General features: G+C 37.9%; 2 protein-coding genes across 4 annotated transcripts in view; one reads left to right on the top strand and one right to left on the bottom strand.

Annotated features, from left to right (window-relative positions):
• Positions 1-1293, top strand: part of mtrex (Mtr4 exosome RNA helicase) — a 37740-nt gene extending 36447 nt beyond the window's left edge. Inside the window, exon 27 of the mRNA XM_073874082.1 lies at positions 1065-1293. Within this exon, the coding sequence (XP_073730183.1) occupies positions 1065-1117 (53 nt within the window). The 3' untranslated portion in view covers positions 1118-1293. The remainder of the gene's footprint in view (positions 1-1064) is intronic.
• Positions 1164-18711, bottom strand: plpp1a (phospholipid phosphatase 1a). Of its 3 annotated transcripts, none has more exons than XM_055208897.2 (6): positions 18232-18711; positions 9265-9416; positions 6701-6981; positions 5236-5293; positions 2209-2385; positions 1164-1687 (listed from the first exon to the last, which is right to left on the bottom strand). In XM_055208897.2, the coding sequence occupies exons 1-6, from the start codon at positions 18287-18289 to the stop codon at positions 1568-1570; spliced, it is 846 nt and encodes a 281-aa protein (XP_055064872.2). In that variant the 5' UTR covers positions 18290-18711; the 3' UTR covers positions 1164-1567. The 3 variants fall into 3 exon arrangements, with proteins under 3 accessions (XP_055064872.2, XP_055064871.2, XP_055064874.2); XM_055208896.2 differs by lacking the exon at positions 9265-9416 and adding an exon at positions 13926-14080 and having other exon boundaries at positions 18232-18710; XM_055208899.2 differs by lacking the exon at positions 18232-18711 and adding an exon at positions 13926-14047.
• Between the last annotated feature and the right edge of the window lie 1452 nt (positions 18712-20163).

The following is a 20163-nucleotide window of genomic DNA, read 5'->3' as shown; positions in this document are numbered from 1 at the left end:
CAACCTGTGGATGTTTTTCATCGCTAAAAGGGAGTTTGGGAGCTTATATCAGAGCACAGATGACAAAATCTTTCCTCGAGACAGCGCAAGCTAGCACTAAAGGTAAAGCTAATATTTACATTATAGCGATGACGCTTGTGACGATTGACCAATCAGTGATCTACTGTTTTTGCGTCACGTTTGGTATCAGCTCGGGTCGCTTGGAACCCCAACCGAGGTGGTACGAAAAAAGTATCGGGTACTATGTACTGCACCCAATGGAAAAGCTCCCAAAAGAAAGCTGACCCGACCCAAACTAAACCGGATCGTGGGGTCCTATGCAATGGAAAAGCGCCATTAATAGACATATTTAAGGGACACTCCACTTTTTTTGAAGATATGCTAATTTTTCAGCTCGTTTTGGAATCCATTCAGCCGATCTGGCGGTGCCACTTTTGGCATGGCTTGGCATGGTCCGTTGAGTCCTGTTGGACCATTGGCATCGCGCTCGGAAATAACCAAGGAGTTTCAATATATTTTTGTTATTTAAAACTTGACTCTTCTGTAGTTACATTGTTTACTAAAACCGAAAATTGAAAGTTGCAATTTTCTATGCCAATATGGCTAGGAACTATACTCTCATTTTGGCGTAATAATCAAGGACTTTGCTGCTGTAACATGGCTGCAGGAGGCATAGTGATATTACGCACTGCCCGAAATTAGTCCCCTTGGTAACTTTCAATAGCAGAGGACTATTTTTGGGCACTGCGTAATATCATATCATATAAAAGTCAAGTTTTAAATAGGAAAAAAATTGAACTCTTTGGTTATTTTTGAGCGCGATGCTAATGGTCTAATCAGATTTAATGGATTGTGCTAAGCTATGCTAAAAGTGCTAGCGCCAGACCTAGGGGAGCTGGAAAATATATTTTTTAAAAAGTGGAGTGTCCCATTAACTGAAAATGTAGCCTATATAGGCAGCATACTAGTTTTTTTTTTTTAAATAACTCAATAATTCCACCCTGATTTGTGGCTGGGATGCAAATCCATTTTAAGACTCATATATGCTCTTTGTTTTTCCACAGGTATCACGAAGATTAAGAGGGATATTGTGTTTGCTGCTAGTCTCTACCTGTGATCACTGCTTTTTGTTTTTTTGTGAATGAAGACATTGAAAGACAGAATTAACCTAGCCCATGATTATTGTTTTATTTGAGTTCACGTCAAGCATAATAGGTTCTTGTTTTCTTCATAAAGCGCAACATGTCTTGTACATACATTTTATCGTTTTAATAAAAAAAGTCTGTATAGTGATTTTCTTGTCATAGTTTAAAAAGTTTTTCTCATGGCTTAAAAGAGGTACACTTATATTAGTTTTAGGAGATACAAAGAAAGAGCTGTTGTAGTAGCAGCAGCAGCAGCAGAGCTCCAGCCAAGGCAACGTAGATCAGCGTCCATAAAAAACCCGACCCCTGCAGCCGCTGAGGGGGGGTTTGAAGAACACAAAGCAAAGTTACATTCACAGGTTTCCACCTTAGTGGTCATAGTGGGTGCACACTTCTTCGGGTCACGCGACACGGGTTTCAGCTTAGCTCGGGCTGTCGTAATGGTTTCCGTTGGTAGGCGTCTCTTGCAAGGTGGTGTGTGGGATCTCGGCCTCCTTCCGTGGTTCCACCTTCCCTTTGAAGAAGTCTGACACGAAAAACACCTGGAGGATTTGAAAAATGTTGATTTAGTTATATGCACGGAAACATTTACTGTCAGCGTGGAAGAGCTTGAAATATCAGTCTGCTTCTTTCTATACTTTGCAGAAAGTATGAGGAAAAAGTCAACGTTATCGATCATGTGTGTCTAAACACGTCTTACAGGATTGTGAGGCTTAAATATGATTCAACATCATTACTTGGTTGTTTTTGCAAATCTGTGTTTGTCTGTGGAACACGAAGATATTTTGTTGAATGTCCAGAGGGATTTTTTAAATAATTGGGACACTTACATTGCCAGAAAAATAAAAAAGTGACTTCTGCATTATTCAAAGTCTACCATTGCATTAAAGTCCGCTTACAGAAGCGGCCTTTTTTGCCACTTGACCAGCTTTGAACATTCACAAAAACTGAGTATGTGAGTCATACGTTTTTTTTTTTTTTAAGTAAATGGTTATTTTTGGGTGGACTGTCCCTTTAAATGAAAGCAGAATTCCTGTATGATGTCACTAGCAGCATCACTCACCACTAATATAGCCACGATGGCTCCTTGTATGAGACCTATGAGGACGTCACTCCAGTGATGTTTGTAGTCTGACACACGGGACAGTCCTGTATAAATGGACGCAGCGATCAGGAAGAACTGCAGCGTGGGTCGTAGGAGCCGAGCCCATTCGGCCTGCATTCTTGCTTGAAGATAGAGCTGCGAGAAAGGAAAGCATTTGAGTTCAGGTTAAAAATAAACTACATTGAGATATGCCAATCCTCTTGTGATGACCTCGCTAGTAACAGTCGTGTTTACTTCCATGCATAACATATTTAGAGTCTGGTGATTGTGGGTACACCGTATGCTGTATTTTCTACATGGTTCCACATTGTACCAGTTATCTCATACTAAAAATGTTGGCATGACACGTTAAAGCGGTCAGTATCAATGGCGTCAAGCTTTACTTATTCTAAAATGATTCATGTTACGCGAGATAACTACTGTGCAAAGTCTCCAATAACTGGAAGTTGTTCTTATCATGTCAAGATTCAGGTCTATTTAAAGGTTTCTTGCCAAATGTATTCAGTTTCATTCATAATCTTGATTTGTGTTGTGTTTATCTACACTTGAATGTGGTTAAGTTGTGTGTCAACTGGCAATTATTTAACTCTTAAGTTTACAACGAAAGAACAAATATTGTCCACGAGGTTGCTGTTGAACTTTGACCCAATCTATGGCTGTTGCATGTGGTGTACACTTTAAGGATATCTGACTAATGCTTGTACTCTCTTGATAAGATAATGGAGCTACTGAGCAGAAAATCACGAGGTGCCTTTAAAAGCAATTTAATGAATCAATACACAATCACGACAGATAATAGGAGTTTCAAATCAGAATCAATATAATACAGAATGTAAATCTACACCGCATGGCTCTCATTTCCTGGTCTTTTAGAAACAATGCTATGATTTACTGGAACAGTACTTTGGCATTTCATCCGGCACTTCTGATAGGCCAATGCAACATACTAAAAATTTAATACTATTATTTGGTGTTGACATTTTCATAATCAATCCTCCAGGCACTCCTCAATTCTCGATATTGTAAAGTGCAAATATGTGTTTTTTCGGGAACACTTTACAATAAGGTTGTGGTTGTTCAAATGAACTGAGAATGTTGGCGTAACGTCAAAGCGGTCAATATCAACGTCGTCAAGCTTTACTTATTTTAAAATGATTCATGTTACTTGAGATGACTACTGTGCAAAGTTTCCAATAACTGGAAGTTGTGCTTCTACAGCATTTATTAAACTTAAAATACATTTCTGCATTCACTAATAAAAAATAAATTAAAAACCGTTAGCATTAGTTGATGCACAATGAACACAAACAGTTGTATTGGCATTAAAAATGCAATGTCATTTTCACTGCTACAGGTTGCTAAACAAACAACAACAACGGATGCAGCTTGATGATGCTGATAAAGAGCGTTGAAAGTTGTTGTCATGTTGATAGGAATCGAATTTGACAGGATTTAAATGATGTAATAAGGTAAAGTTTTAGCATCATAACATCATAGGCTGTTTCAGCGGCACTTTTGTGGCCTAAACTTAAAGGTGCCATAGAATGTAAAACTGTATTTAGTAGGCATAGATGAATAATAAGAGCTCTGTACATGGTAATGACATATGAGCCTGTTTCCTCATTTTTATGTAAACCTTGTTCATGCAAAAGACTGCTGGAAACAGGCCAATCTCAACATAAAACTGACTGTGACGTCACAGTTCAGATGTCTCCAACATAAGATTGCACATTAAATTAATTACAAAGTTGTGACTGCTGAGTTAGCGCTGTATGCTAACGTTTGGGCTAAAGTTCTACTATTGACCTTACAGTTATGATTTGCAGGTCCATACAGAGAAAAAACAAGCTTACCACTCAGAAACGTCTATTAACGATCTCCAAACAATTAGTTGTTTCTCAATCTATATTTTCGTCTGATGCAGGCTCAAACATATAAGGTCTGTTTACCAACGTGAGCTACTGGCATGAGCCGCAAAGCTCAATATTATTATTTATGACCCTTCCAAATAGGGCAAAAATAGACCATTTAATTCTGGGGACAAATCCTATGGTTGTAAATGGACATGTAAAAACTTTCTGTATATTTTTTGCACTTAATAAAGTTACATACCTTCTATGTAGATATCAAAGAACAATTTAACATTATTTCAATGCATTCTTTGGCATCTTTAACGTCCTGTGTAGACTTATGCAGAAAATCAATAACAACAGAGTGCTTCTAGACTAGATTATTTCTGATAACAAGATAAATAAATAACCAGTAAATTACCATAGTTTAAATCATAGCTAAACCGTATCACCTATCACACCGAGCTATCGTAACTGTGTAAAATTAATGTATACAATGTTAACTATAAATCCTTCAATTCTTGCCTGGCTGCAAAACCTCTCTTCACACAGCAGTGATTTATGCTCACCGTCTTTAGGAAAGTGAAACATTTTTATTTTCGACAAGGTATTTGTTCCCGTTTAGCCACTAGCCAGACCGATCAACAAACACAGACCTTAAGTTACAGACCTGAAGTGAACTTCAGATCAGGCGTGTAACCGTGACAACGCACATTTGTCCAATAAAACCATCTATAGTGTAAGCCCACAGTGTGACTTGATAGAAGCGACAACTTGGCAGTGTGTTAGACGTTAATACTTACACATTGTGCATACGTCCGCCGATTAACTACTAGTTCAGAATGCCGCACAACGCAGATTGATCGGCATATTGCTTCAAACTATCACTAAAGTGCTGCTTTTGAATCTCGAGATATTTTGATGTTATGGGCCGATTGGTCTGCGCAATGCCATAAAGTCAAGATGTTTAGCCTTCGAGTTTATTTGTAATGTTCCTGTTCCTAAGTCATTTAGTGTATTGTTATTACTGTATATTGCAGAAATAAAATGACATTGTTTTGTAATAAGAATAAGGGGGGAAAGATGTGTCATGAAAAGATACAATTCCATCAAATGAAATTCAAATGCCACTTACTGCCAGGAACAGCATACAGTACATGGAGAAGGAGGAGTGACCGGAGTAGAACGAGACCCTGCAACACAAAGATCAAGGGGTCAATATCTGCAAAGTTGGAGGTCTGTTCGATGACACACATGTTGATACACTTGTGCAATGGTATGAAGCCATAAATGGAGCTGACATTTGTTTTGTAACTCTGCAAACACAAACTAAGAGTTACTTTGACGTGTTGTTAAGATAAAATCATAACACTGAGCCCCATGCCGGGAAGAGATTTGCATTGTCCCATTTGGTCCCACATACACACCCTTTTCCGGGTGATAAATGAATGCACGGGGGAGAGACGTGTTAACTTGTGGAGGTTGGGGCTGGAGAATGGAGGGTGGTCTGACTATCAGGCAGGCTTTTCTGTCTTCCTGTTTACTTTAAACTTTAGAAACTATAAAGGAATTATGCCAACATTTTTAGTTTTCCTGAAAAACAGACATAACGGAAAACAATTATATCCAATAGCTACAGAACTGATAAAATACTGATCTGGGCTTGTATTCAAATTCAAATGAGGTCAGATCTGCATGCTCCTGTTTGCGACTGAAATACAAACTAAGTCATGAGATGCAAAACAAAGTTGGTGTAGTTTCATAGTGTATGTGTATATACTGTCAAAAAAAAGTGTGTAATGTCACTGGGGCAGTACCCTTTCAAAAAGTACACCTTTGCACCTAAAGAGTTCATATTGGTACCAAAGAGTGCATATTAGTACCACAAGGGTACGTATTAGGACCTTTTCAAAAGTGTACTCCCCCAGTGACAGCTTTGAACTGTTTATTCAAAGTTCAGTATGCCTAATGGTCTTCTTATAAGGGCATCACCAACAAACGAAAATCTACATTAAATAGGCATTTCAATAAATTTGACCTACAATATTTGAACATGACCTTAACATGGCCCTGGTGCTAACAAATTCGCATGCCTACTTACTGAGAAGACCCCTTCTTCCCAGAAGGACCTTCCTGTGTGAAAGGTGATCTTGGGTAATTTTGGGATCAGACCCTCTACTGCTTTATTTTTTTCTATTAATAACATCGTCTCCAAGGGAAACACTGGACCACCACCAAAGACAGAGACGATGGAACCACACCCACAGTAAATGAGAACATTTTGAAGGGCCTAAGATACTGCTGGCCTTGGGACTGGCCCAATAACCCAAACAGAAGTCCCCACCACACTCTGTGCTCTTGAAATGGACAAAACAGGATGAAAGAACTCTACCTCATGAACCACAGAGTTATAACTACAGCCTGTGTGTTCTCAATATCAATGTTGAAAAAAACCCTTCATTTTATTAATAAGGGAGGTTCTTTACACATCCTGTATATAAGGTCACCACCGAAATGGTTCTGCTAACCGGACACCTTCCAGTTAATTCAATCCCAACTTATGTTATATGAAACAAAGTGCTTTGAGGAACCGAACCTACCTGGCCTCATTGACTAGGGCTGCATCCCCCGTGCAGACAAAATCCTCTATGTAAGCCCCTCCCGTACAGTTGATCTTCGTCCAGTCCGGCTTGCACACGTCCAGGAAGTGTGGCCGCAGCCGGCCGATGGAGTACTTGGCGATGTCCGTGAGCGATTGGCTTACGGCGGCACCAAACACGTAGGTGCCGACGGCCTTATAGACGCAGGCCACGTATTTGTTGCAGTAAGACTTTGATCTGATGCGGTTTAGATAAACTGAAAGGCATTCCCCTATGATCATCTGTGATGGAAGTGCAAGGAAAGAAGCATTATTTCATTTCATTCTCGCAAGAAGATCAACAACTTGTGTTTGTGACATCATTGAGAGTTGTATTTTGAATCTTAAAAGGATGCCCACAGGTACAAGAATAGAAGATAAGATTGAACAGTACAGGTAGATGTACTTGACAATGCAGCCACCACTGGTTTTGTCCATATAGTGTTTGTTTTTTTTGTCACAGACACCCATGCTAAGCTCTTTTGACATTAGTCATAGTAGATGCCATATTAAATTTGATGCTGTGAGGACATGAGGTACAGTTTGCATGCTGTACTGCCATAAGGTCATTTGTTTTTTTAAAGTTTCAATGGGTTTGAATGATCAATTGACCCCTCACTGTATTGTTTTAGTTTGCATCAAAGTAAATATGGCATCTACTCTATGGTCCAATGGCTGGTTTTAGGGGGGTTTGCCCACTGCTCAAACCAGCTTGACCAGGTTGCAAGCTTGGCTAAGATGGTTGGCTGCTCTTGTCTGGTTTACAATGGAGACAGCTGGTTTAAGCTTTAAAAAGTGTCTCAAACCCCTCTAAAACCAGCATTTAATCACCAACTAAAGCCAGGCTGGGAGGTCTTTTTAGTAGGGGGGTTAGGAAAGTTTGTTAATTTTTGTTTATACATGCATTGCTGCAATGTGCACATTAGCAGCAGCCAAAATCACAACAGGTCATGCTTCGAGTTGACATGGGTGACTGTGAGGTTATGTAGAAGTCGTAAAGTTAGTATGAAGGATATGTTAACCATTTTAGGTAAACTTTGTTGTTGGAGGATATAGGTGTTGGATTTTATATGCTATAGGACTGGGTTAAGAAACATTATGAGATGTAACCACAGACAGACACGTTTCAGAACTGAAACCACGTCATGTGAGTTTTTGTGGGGTATGGCCTTTTGAGAGAAAATAATCATTTTGTGGGTAGAAGATCAGTGACATTGTTTCCAATAAGTTGGTTAGTCTATTGCTACAGTCACACGAGTGAACTACAGTTGCGAACTTCAATTAATGTTTAATATTTTCTCACCCACATGCCTTTTTAAACCTATATGACTTTCTCATGTGAACCACAACCACAGACCTTAAAAAGAATGCTTCTATATAATGGAAGCATACAGTGCCCAAATACAGTATCTTTGTAACAACTTGAGAATGAGAACTTATGACAAAATTGTTAATTTTGCAAGGAACAGACCAGAATTTTAAGGATTAGTCAATTTTCTGATGTCTTTCTTTGTTCAGTCGAGAAGAAATTATGTTTTTTGCGGAAAAAAATCCAGGATATTTCTCATTTTAATGGACCCCAACACTTAACAGCCCCAATGCAGATCAAAATCGCAGCTTCAAAAGACTCCAAACGATCCCAAACGAGGCACAAGGGTCCCATCTAGCGAAACGATTGTCATTTTTGGCAAGAAAAATTTAAAATATGCACTTTTAAACCACAACTTCTCGTCTTCCTCCGCTCGTGTGATGTGCCAGCGCGACCCCACGCAATACGTCATTACGCCAAGAGGTCACGGATGACGTATGCGAAACTACCCCCAGTGTTTACAAGTGTGTAGAAAGAGGACCGTTTCATCGTTGTTGTATGTTGAATGATACTAATTAATGTCAGTTTATTTTTTAAATTGGTCTGCAAATGTGCGTTTCATATACGTAACACGTGACCTTTCTACGTCATTGCGCAATTACGTGAGGTCGCGTCACACGACCGGAGGAAGACGAGAAGCCGTGGTTCAAAAGTGCATATTTACGCTAGATAAGACCCTTATGCCTCGCCTAAGATCATTCAGAGTCCCCTAAAACTGCAATTCTAAACCGCATCAAAACTAATAAGTGTTGGGGTCCATTAAAGTCCATTAAAATTAGAAAAATCCTGGAATGTTTTCCCCAAAGAACATGGTTTCTTCTCGACTGAACAAAGAAAGACATCAACATTTTGGATGACATGGTGATGAGTAAATTATCTGGATTTTTTTAAGAAAATGGACTAATCCTTTAAGGAAAGAGTGGCATGTAGGTTACGACTGACCCTTTGGGTAAAATCGACAGAATTGGGTGCGCCGTCCCTTTAAATATCTACATACAGGACCTAAATCCAAGGGACTGTGGTTACATCTCGATATTCTGTTTCTAGTGCTTAAGCCAGCAAATAAAAGTGCAGCAGCATGCAGTAAACAACAAAGACACAAATAGAGATGCAGTTAGTGGGTGATCTGTTAGTGTAGGAGACGGACTGGCACTTACAGTGACCAAAGTGATAGGAATCATTACTCCTCCTAATAACGGATAGGAAATGGTGTCTTCTTTATATGGGTACTTGATAGAGTCATCGTTACAGAAAAATCCTCGTTTAAACCCTTTGTGTTGTGATGTGAGTATTGCGAATGGGAGTCCAACTAGTAGAGAAAGGCAGGTAGAGAAAACAAGGGTTAGCAAAGGTGCCCGAATCGGGTATTCTTCCTAGCTCGAAGTTTTCCAATTGGAGGTGCTCGTACAGAAATAAGCTGGAGTTAGATGAGACATTAAAAAGTTAGCAAGTTGGTGGTGTGCCAGCCTGGGCTAAGTTTTGTAATTGAAGCTGTTCTGGTTCAAGTGGTTTATTGCTTTGTTTTCATTCTCATGTGGTTTCTTTATAGTCGACGTGGTAAGTGTGCAAATATAGCTCAAATAATATGACAGCACGCTACGATAAGGGAAAGATCTTGTCAGATTCTAAAGCAATCCGATGCTCTAAGTCATGGATTTTGCCGTTCCTAAAAAAAAAGGGTTTTTCCAAACTGGACGCCCGTGGTTTTTCACACCATCATGCTAGTGCACAGTTAAACAGCACAAGAATAACAACACAAACATGGACGACTGTAGTTAGACATCACCAGCAGGAACTACAAGCCTGTCGGGGTATAAAAATCACCCAAGCGTGGCAGCAAAGCATGTTTTAGGGATTAAAGCATTCACTCGACATGCAGTGAACGTGTATGATGAGTTGCATGCATATGTGTCAGTTTCCCAACTGTGTATTTGCAGAAGGTGTAAACCGTGTGAATCAGATGTTATCCAGGGTCACTGAAGATGTAGATCTAGCTCATGACATCACACGTCTCATCTTGCTACCTCCAGTGAGAACTCCATTGTCATGGTTTGTAATCTACAGACCGTATGCGATTTCAGATAAAGGTGTAGCGTTAGTCGTATAGATCGCCGCTCGCATGCCACCTGGGCAGTCTTGGCACGCAAGCAGAAGCTGAGGCTTCCCCAAATGTTGCATTATGGGGTCTTTGAGGTTTTCATCTAACTTGAGGAATGAGTCACTTACACCAAACACATGAAGTACTGGTTTACATACACACTAACTGAGAACATTGTGTGCTTAACAGTTAACACTCTTCGAAATTGTGTACTGTTGTAATATTAACATTTAAATAAATTGCGTCATACGAGTTGTTCTTGGAAAGTATTTCTGAACTTTTTAGGCTTGATCACATTAGATATTCTGAGATATAACAAACCTTCTACTAGGCCTTTTATTTGGTTTAGTTTGTCTTTCAGTGGTTTCTGTTAAAACTAATTTGATGCCAAAATGTACTCAAAAAAATTAATATAAGGCTGCGTGTACAACAAAGCTCATTTTTCAATAGTTTGCAATCAGACACCGCATTTTTATTAAACGCCACACAAAATAAGTTTGAGTTTGCATAATGTGTGTGTGTGTACATAAATATATTATACACTGTGCTCCAAATTATTATACAGTCAGTAGGTTTACAAATTTTATTTTACCTTGAACAGTTATATGATATTGTGGATGTTCTTTATATTTAAATGAAATAAAAATGTCAAAAGATACTTTAATTAATTAATTTTTTAAAGTATTAATTAAAGATTGGCTGCAATAATATGCAGAATGCACTTCAACAAAAGTCAGTGTGGTACAATGATCCAAAAACAGATATCTGGGTGATTCTCGCAAAATTAGACTTATGAGGTGTCATGAAACATTTTGACAAAAAAGTAAATGCTATCAAAATAAGAAGCATACAGTTACAAACATCTCTTCACGTACTATTCTGCACATGATTTCAAATGACATCATACAAACCAATTTTGTTGTTTTTTCCACATTTAAGGGGAAATTTTCATTACCGCAACATGTCCATGAATGGATTTGGGTTCTTTGACATAAAATTATTTATAATTAAAAAATAAAAAGCTTCAGTGCATGTTATACTATAAACATTTACAGTAAAGAAACATGTGGTATTTGGTGATCATTGGTAAATGTAGAGACAATAATAAGGAATATAAATGTGTCCCAGACCAATTTTCTCATCCTCCGCAACAATTTAATCATTGTTTACAACATTTTCAAAAACAATTTGTTGGAAGGGACATAATTGACTATGACACTCAAGATGGCTACCAGGTAAGCAGTTCTTGAAGTTCTCTCCAGATAAAAGTTGAAATTTTGTTTGTTATAGTACCTAGACAACTTTTAGTTCTCATTACCGAAACATGAGTTTGCAAATGGATATATTTAATGTAATATCATGTTGCAGTAATGATAATTTTTTATAATGATAATCTAAAAATGTAAATAATTCTACAGGAAATATTATTTAAATCCTCTAAAAATAATGGTTATAGTAAGTTCAGACGTTAATCTTATATGTGCAAAAAAAAAAGGCTTCAATGGCTTTTTTAAAAAAAAATTAAGTCTGGACTTCGTGATAATCACCCATCTGTCAAATGTGCTTGCATGCACAATTTTTCAAAAAAAAGTACAAAATTCTGTATTTACAGTTCAAACATAATAAAATATGAGCATATCTTTGACATGACTTTAAGCACTTTGAACTTTAAATATACATTAAAGTCTATATGGTTTCTGTCTTCATTTGACTTGAAGATGCTAGTATTGCATGATTCAAATTATAGTGCTGTCCACCTCACAGACCTTTAATATGATGATGCTCAACAGGCTCTTAATAAGACCGAGGTCAGAGGATGATGGTGGTCATGATTTTTTTCTTATTTTATGCCCATATGAATTAAAATAGTCTGTGCTTTTTGCAGCATGCGATGGTGTATTAACTTTCACGAAAGTTATTTCAGAAGACATGATTTCTTTCATATCCCATAGTGAAAACCCTTTTTTAAGGGACTCTCTTTTAATAGTTCAATGATTTCTGTTCAATTCTACCAAATAAAAATTGTTAAACAAAATTGTTTTTTAAAGATAATGCACACTTATTTATCTTTAGAAAGATCTTTTATCATACCCATATTGTATGAGAACTACAACTTGCTTAATAAATGTGGAACAACTTTTTCAAATAGGTTTCCCTTCAACCAAGATCTCCCTGCATACCAATGAATAAACCGAGATTGATATCCGTTAGCTAAAAACAAATAAGTTATAAAGCAAGTTCTTTAAAACCTGATTTTTTTACTAAAATCTTACAGTGACATGCATAATAATTTGGAACACAGTGTACTTATTATATATAAATATACAAATATAATTTTAACAATATACTTTATAAATAAATGTTTTTGTGTATTATGTTTATATACACAATAATTACAGTACACACATATAAATTAAGCAAACTTTAGTTTTGTATGCGATTAATCGTGATTAATTGTTTGTGCGTACACTGTAAAAAATACTTTGCTGCCCCAAAATTCCCTGCCGAATCAACTCAGACCTACAAGTCATTTCAACTAACTATTATTTATCTTGACTAGAGATGAGTTGATATAACTACAGGTGAGTTGATATAACTTATAAAATATAGTTGAGAAAAGTCAACTTAATTTTATAAGTTGTGACAACTCATCTCTGTTGACATGACTTGTAAATCTGAGTTGATTTAACAAAAAATTTTAAGGCAGCAAAGTATTTTTTACAGTGTACTACTGGAAACTCTCTGATACCACACCAAGCAGCTAGCGCATCGTACAACGACTGATAAACAAAACAAAAGTATCATCCAAGCGTCTCAGATGAAAAGTTGGCTAATTCTTATGAATTTGAACGACGTGAAAAAACGTCTGATTATCATAAAAAACAATAATGAAACCCCACCCCTATCCCCAATGTCACAGGAGCGAAACAAATCCTACAAAAACGTGTGGTCATATGAATAAATAGTAATAAGCCTACTCATAAAATACGTATGAATTTTAATGAGATTGTGTTGCAGACGTGTGTCTGGCATTTTCAGCCTCTTTGGTGTACACAGGGCCTAAATACACTCATGAAGTGCTTGTGATGTGATGGGAAAACCTCAGAACTCTTTCATGATGAAAACCACAAATTGCCCAATTTACGTCTTCTTAAAAACATTTTCAAAAGGTTTGGAAGTGGCAGATTAAGGAAGGGTGTGTTTAAACGCATATCAAAGGCGAAAATCTAAAGCATCTACTTCTATTTCTTGTACTTAGTGGACATCCTTTGCTAAGTGGAGTTAAAGCAACATGCCCAGATGATCCTAAGATGTAAAAATAAAAGTCTGCCTGGGTACAATGAGCTGCTAAAATGTTTGTCCTGACATCATGTCTCCAGCAGTCATGTTTTACTTTTTGTGAGTATCTGATCTGTGGTGGTGGTGAACATTTAAAAGCCGTTTAACTAGCTATAAAGCTCAAACGTCAGTTTACACCTGTTCAACAATCAGGAGTCATGTTGAAACAGCTGCTTTATGATGTCTATTTAGTTGTTTGTCTACCTAAACAATGTGCCACTTCAGCAGCTGCAGGAGGCAGTTAAAACCTCAACATGACATGATCACGATACCCAAATGTCTACGGGAACAAGCTCAGATAGGCAAATAAAGCCAGCGGTACGAACTAGAAAGGTAGGACACTGGGCATGTCTTGTGTGGATGCTGTCTGGGATTACTTACACTACATATGGGAACTGTGAAGCCCACTGTGTAAAGCACAGTTGAGGTAACCGTGCTGCTGTGGAAGGGATAGCTGATGCTCTCATCATTACAGAAAAAGCCCCGTTGATAAGGTTTGATTTTACCCAGATTAAATGCTGCAAGAGGGAGCCCAGCTGTAGATGGAAAAGGGTTAACAGTGGGTTAACAACTCAGTAAAGAGTCCACAAACCAATCAAACCCGGTGTAGGCGATTGGCGGGTGTCATTTCAAACGCTCCACCTGAGATAGGAATTACATGACGGTTGTGGGTTTATAATGACATGTTTACAATGTACACCTCACTGCAGTGCTGCAATAATAGACTTTGAGTTTTCATTATTTAAAGGTGATATCATCTTACCACTGTTTTATCCAATGTCATTTTCCACTGACGTCATTGTGTATATGTCGATGGAGAAAAGATACCAAATCATCATCTACCAAAAGCCAGTTACCAAGATCATAGGCTAAATCATTTTGTTTTCCTATGTGAAGGCTATCGTCTGTTCTTATTATGAGTCAGCCCATTACAAATTGTATTTGTTGCATGCTGCCAAATATACCTTTTGGGTAAGGCTAGAAGGGATACAGCAACAGCCCAAATCTTGTAAAATCTGTCCGGTTGAGCGCAGGTTTATCCTAATCTTAAACCCAAACCTAACCCTAACTCAACATTTCACGGGATTTAGTCCATAGCTGTATCCCATCTAGACAAGAACCGCTGTTTTCATCCTGATCCTACCCCTAACCTTACCCTGAACCCAACATTTCATGGGATTTAGTCGGTAGCTGTATCCCATATCTAGACAAGAACAGCTGTTTTCATCCTAATCCTATTGCAAACCTAACCCTTAACCCAACATTTTCCAGGCTTTCGGCCGTAGCTGTATCCCACCTTGCCAAAACAGCTGTTTTCATCCTAATCCTACCCCAAACCTAGCGCTGAACCCAACATTTCACTGGATTTAGGCCGTAGCTGTATTCCATCTAGCCAAAACCGCTGTTATCATCTCAATCCTAACCCCAAACCTAACCTTGAATCCAACATTTCACAGGATTTAGGCCGTAGCTGTATCCCATCTAGACAGAACGGCTGTTTTCATCCTAATCCTACCCTCAAACCTAACCCTAAACCCAACATTTCCCATGATTTAGGCCATAGCTGTATCCCATCTAGACAGAACCGCTGTTTTCATCCTGATCCTACCCCGAAACCTAACCCTTAACCCAACATTTTCCAGGCTTTCGGCCGTAGCTGTATCCCACCTTGCCAAAACCACAGTTTTCTTCTTAATCCTATCCCCAAACCTAACCCCAACATTTCCCGGGATTTAGGCCGTAGCTGTATTCCATCTATCCAAAACCGCCGTTTTCATCCTAATCCTACACTCAAACCTAACCCTAAACCCAACATTTCCCAGGATTTAGGCCATAGCTGTATCCCATCTAGACAGAACCGCTGTTTTCATCCTAATCCTACCCCTCAAACCTAACCCTGAACCCAACATTTCACAGGATTTAGGCCGTAGCTGTATCCCATCTAGCCAAAACCACTGTTTTCATCCTGATCCTACTCCTAACCTAACCCTAAACCCAACATTTCACGGGATTAAGGCTGTAGCTGAATCCCATCTAGCCAAAACTGCTGTTTTTATCCTAATCCAAACCCGAAACCTAACTCTAAGTCTAAACCCAACATCTCGCGAGATTTAGGCCAGCTGTATCCCACCCATCCAAAACCATCCCCTTTGGGAGGTCGTATATGCCGTTCATGTTTACACCTTTTTTGTGCAGCTATGCAAAGTCATACAAGCCCAAATCCAATCTACTTTAAAGGAGAAAGACGGATAACTCTTAAATTACTGGCTAAGGTCGCATTAAAACAACATATTTCCTACCATCAACTAAACCTGACATCAAATGAATCATAAATTGTTTCTTAAGATGAAACCATTTCCCTGGTTGCTTTAGCATACATAACCCTGCCCCGACAGAATCATCATCATCAGTCTTTAGCGATTAATGATTGGCTTTTTTATTAGATATAGTAATAGAACTGCAGCATCTTGTTAATATCTATTATCTCCTATGCTGTCTTTTCAATGCTAACAATATTTTGCTGACCCTAACACACATCTTTATCTACGTCATATCACCCAATTGGCTCTGACGGTCTAAAGTCTAACGCTAAAGCTTGATTGTAAACTTTGAATCCTCTGTAGCCTCAACCTATTATTGCTTCTGTTGTAAAGCATTACGGAAAAACAACACAAGCATTCAAACAGCCTGAGGGTCCTCTCGCAGTCTATTATTGACGCCAAGTGCGTATAGATAAAGCTGGAGGGTGGAGCCTGACAGAAGAAATCATTCAAACACGAGATGGTTAGCGTTTCAAACAAGCTCAATTGAAGTTAGCTGGTCATGATAAATCTGTGCTGAAGCAACGTATATGTTCAAAAATGACAAAACTCCCCGACTTAAAACACCTTTAAACCAATAAAGTATTGGTTTAAACCCAGTAGTTTCTCATGCATTATCCCAGTTTGCATTCAGACAGTAGTTGTGGTATGTAAATAAATTTGCCTACGCAAAAATGGCATCAACGCAAAGGCATCAGATTCTCTTCCCCTATAATCATGAAAATAAGCTGCTTTGTGTACAAGAGTTATAACCAGCACGTGTTCCATACCATGAGTTTTCCTAGAAAGCACACAACTGATAAACTTTACACATTAAATAATTGTAAAGTTGATTTTAAATGTAAAAGCAAACCACGGTTATGCTTTTTGGTTAATGAAAATGATGAGATAATATCATAATAATGCAAAATCTTTAACTTAACATTAAAGTGTGACTAAGATAGCAATGTTTTGTTTTTTTTGGAAACTCCCAGTTTGTTTCTTTTGTAGGAAATATACTGTTGTTTTTCCCTATCAGACAGAAAAGTCCGGCATAAAAACTAATAAAAATTCCCATTGTGTATGCTCGAGGTCAGAGTAGAGCATTATATCAGCATAAATTTTCCAATAAACTTTAGCAGTCTTTTGTGAAAACTTAAAAACATTGTTTATAATTTATACTCACAATCAGCAATTTTTAACTTACGAAATATCTGTGATAATAGCGGAGTTTGTACTGAAACTTAGTCACTATAAATGTGCTTTATTTTATTACTTTTTATGCTTTTTCCAATCCTGGGAATGAAAGTTTTAGAATTGCCTGATAGTTGCAGCTTTCACAACCCTTTTTAACCTTAATAGCAGCTAATAGATAGCTCAACCTACATAATATTAATACTATAGGGTAAATTAGGGTAATATGGGACTTTTTTTCATTTCTAACTGTGACTGTCACTTCAGGACTTCAAACCAGAAGATTTCATTACATTATGGCTCAGCTAGAATTTGCTAATGTAGATATTGTTAAGTAAAAGTACTAGAAATTGTCATCAAATTTGAACTTACTGTAGGTCTACCATGTTTCCCAGTGTCCCGTAATAACCTAATACATTCTACATGGCATTATTATATGTATGCATGCACAGTATAAAGCATAGGCTACACGACATATAAACATACATATTGGCTGCTGATGTTATATATTTAAAGAGATTAAAGATTTGTATTGATTTCTTAGTTGTGTGTTCCCTTAAAAAATAATTTTGTGGCTGAGTCATTGTTATGCATAAAGACTTTCTGCAATAAGGTAACGCCCTGTCATTAACGTTGGATCCCTATAACGAGGTTTTCAGTAGGCTTAATATGCATCATGACGCATAGTATGGGTGTCTTTGTTGTTATTGTGTGAGCAACGCCTGCGATGTTGAATCGCGTGCAATTAAGTTACATAAATGGAAACAATGTAGGCGTGTTCGCCTTCATGCGGCGCTGCGCAAAGGATTGGCACCTGCCATCAAAGTACCGCGAGAGCGATTCGGTAGCGGCGCTATTTAGACTCGCTCTCGCGGTAGTCCGATGTCATTACCCGATGGATCTCCGCAACGCCGCATAAAGTCAAACACGCCTTGTACACAATTGAAGGGTCTTGATTAATCTTTATATATTTAACATCATCCGCCCAAGTCTGTATTTTACTATCGTCTAAACTGAAATTTAAACAGTTAAAATGTACAATTCAAACCCAGTTTAAGTCGTCTCCTGAATAGGTTATCACGTGTTATAAATTATCAACACTCCTCTGTAAGATTCAGAACATGGGTAAACACACACACAATGCAATGGTCAAAGGGATTAATAATAAATAAACATTTCAGAAATATACTTACCAAGTATCAGGCACGCGATGTCAAGCAATATAAAGGGAATTCCTCTGGTTTCAAACATGGTTGCGCGTGTCCGTGTCCTCTAGTGGCTCGCGTCCGATTGTGATTACTTCACGCAAGACGTTCTTATAATAAAGACAATCGCGCAGCGTCCGCCGATACTGATCTAAACAAAGGGATATAATCGATACAGACGCGCACTACAGCGAGACGAAATACGCCTAATAACATTGACCGCCCAATGGCGACTAATAATTAGCCGTTTAAAAGACAGGGCGAGCTGTTTTGATGCAGTTCTTCAGATAAAATGGGCATTTCAAAGCGTGAAAAAAATAAAAACCCAGTATAAAACGAAGTGTGATGTTTCGTGTGGTCAGAATTAAAGGTCTCGGGTGTCTATGAGATGTAGGGCAGTTTTGGTACCGCACATTGCTGAGTTGCGGCTCGCTGTCAGGACGAGTGACAGCTGAAGAGATCGCAGCCAACAATCACGTGTCCTTTCAGGCCACGCCCAGTTTATGACACGCCCACACGTCCCATAATGTGATTTTCGCATCTAGTTGCGATATAAATATGGGGGGAATTTTGGTGGGAAAATATTTAGCTTCGTTTTTGAAAAGTTTTTGCTGCCGGGGCTAGTTGTCATATGTGTCATATGGGCTGTACGTACAGAATAAGCTAATTTCAGTCCAAATACACTTAGTCTGTTTTGTATATTTATTTTAAACACCTAACTTTAAACCATATACCTATAATACTATACCTAATATAAAACCTAAATATACAAAATACCTGAAATATTTATTTGATCCCCTAAATTGAAATACCAAAATATTTTGTTTAGGTGTTGGGTAAATAAATGAACGCAGTAAAACCACACTAGCTGGTAAGGGTCAGTTATATAAAAGAGTAAATTAACCAACAGCTGTAGTTAATAGATAAACAATTTCTGATGTATAAATGTGTATAAAAAGACCAAACGTGCGTTTAGAGTTTTAATCATTTATTTATTTTGCACTTAATAATCACAAATTTAGTGTCCAGTCCAAGGGTTGTTGATAATGTTTAATAGTACACATGACATGACATTAAGTTTAATGTTTATTAGAAGATTGGGGTTTTCAACTATTTAAAGCCATTATTTTTAATCATACACTGACAAAATTACTGTTATCGAAATAATAATGAAACACTGCCATCTGTAGGTTAAGACTGGACAAAACAATCGACTTCACTAGACGGAAGGCTGCATCCTCCGGAGGTCGCGTATGCATACGTCATCATCAAGCCTGGTTTATTTTAGTTAACTGGGCATTACATTCCCAAATCATAACCATATTACAACAATTTACGATAAATTAGGAATAGTCAACTTTATAATTGCTAATAATTTTTGCAAATAAGAATAAAACGTTTTGATGACGTAGTACGCAGCCTGCAAATGCGACCTCCCGAGGATGTAACCTTCCATTCAAGATATGTTGCTTGTAAAGATTTTTAAAGGGGACATTTCACAAGACTTTTTAAGATATCAAATACATATTTGGTGTCCCCAGAGTACGTATGTAAAGCATGTTAAACTTGCATCTTTGTATGTGTGAGCAAAAATGTGCTGTTTTTGTGTGTGTCCTTTAAAATGCAAATGAGCTGATCTCTGCACTTAATGGCAGTGCTGTGGTTGCACAGTGCAGATTAAGGGGCGTTATTATCTCCTTCTGACATCACAAGGGGAGCCAGATTTCAATAACTTATTTTTTTCAGATGCTTGCAGAGAATGGTTTACCAAAAACTAAGTTACTGGGTTGATCTTATCCACATTTTCTATGTTGATAGAAGCACCGGGGACACAATTATAGCATTTAAACATGAAAAAAGTCTGATTGTCATGATATGTCCCCTTTAACACTTGAAATAAATGGATATGTATGAAAAGCA

The sequence above is a fragment of the Misgurnus anguillicaudatus genome, chromosome 12, assembly GCF_027580225.2.
Source record: "Misgurnus anguillicaudatus chromosome 12, ASM2758022v2, whole genome shotgun sequence".
Classification (NCBI taxonomy): Eukaryota; Metazoa; Chordata; class Actinopteri; order Cypriniformes; family Cobitidae; genus Misgurnus; species Misgurnus anguillicaudatus.
This window is presented reverse-complemented; position numbering and strand designations above follow the sequence as displayed.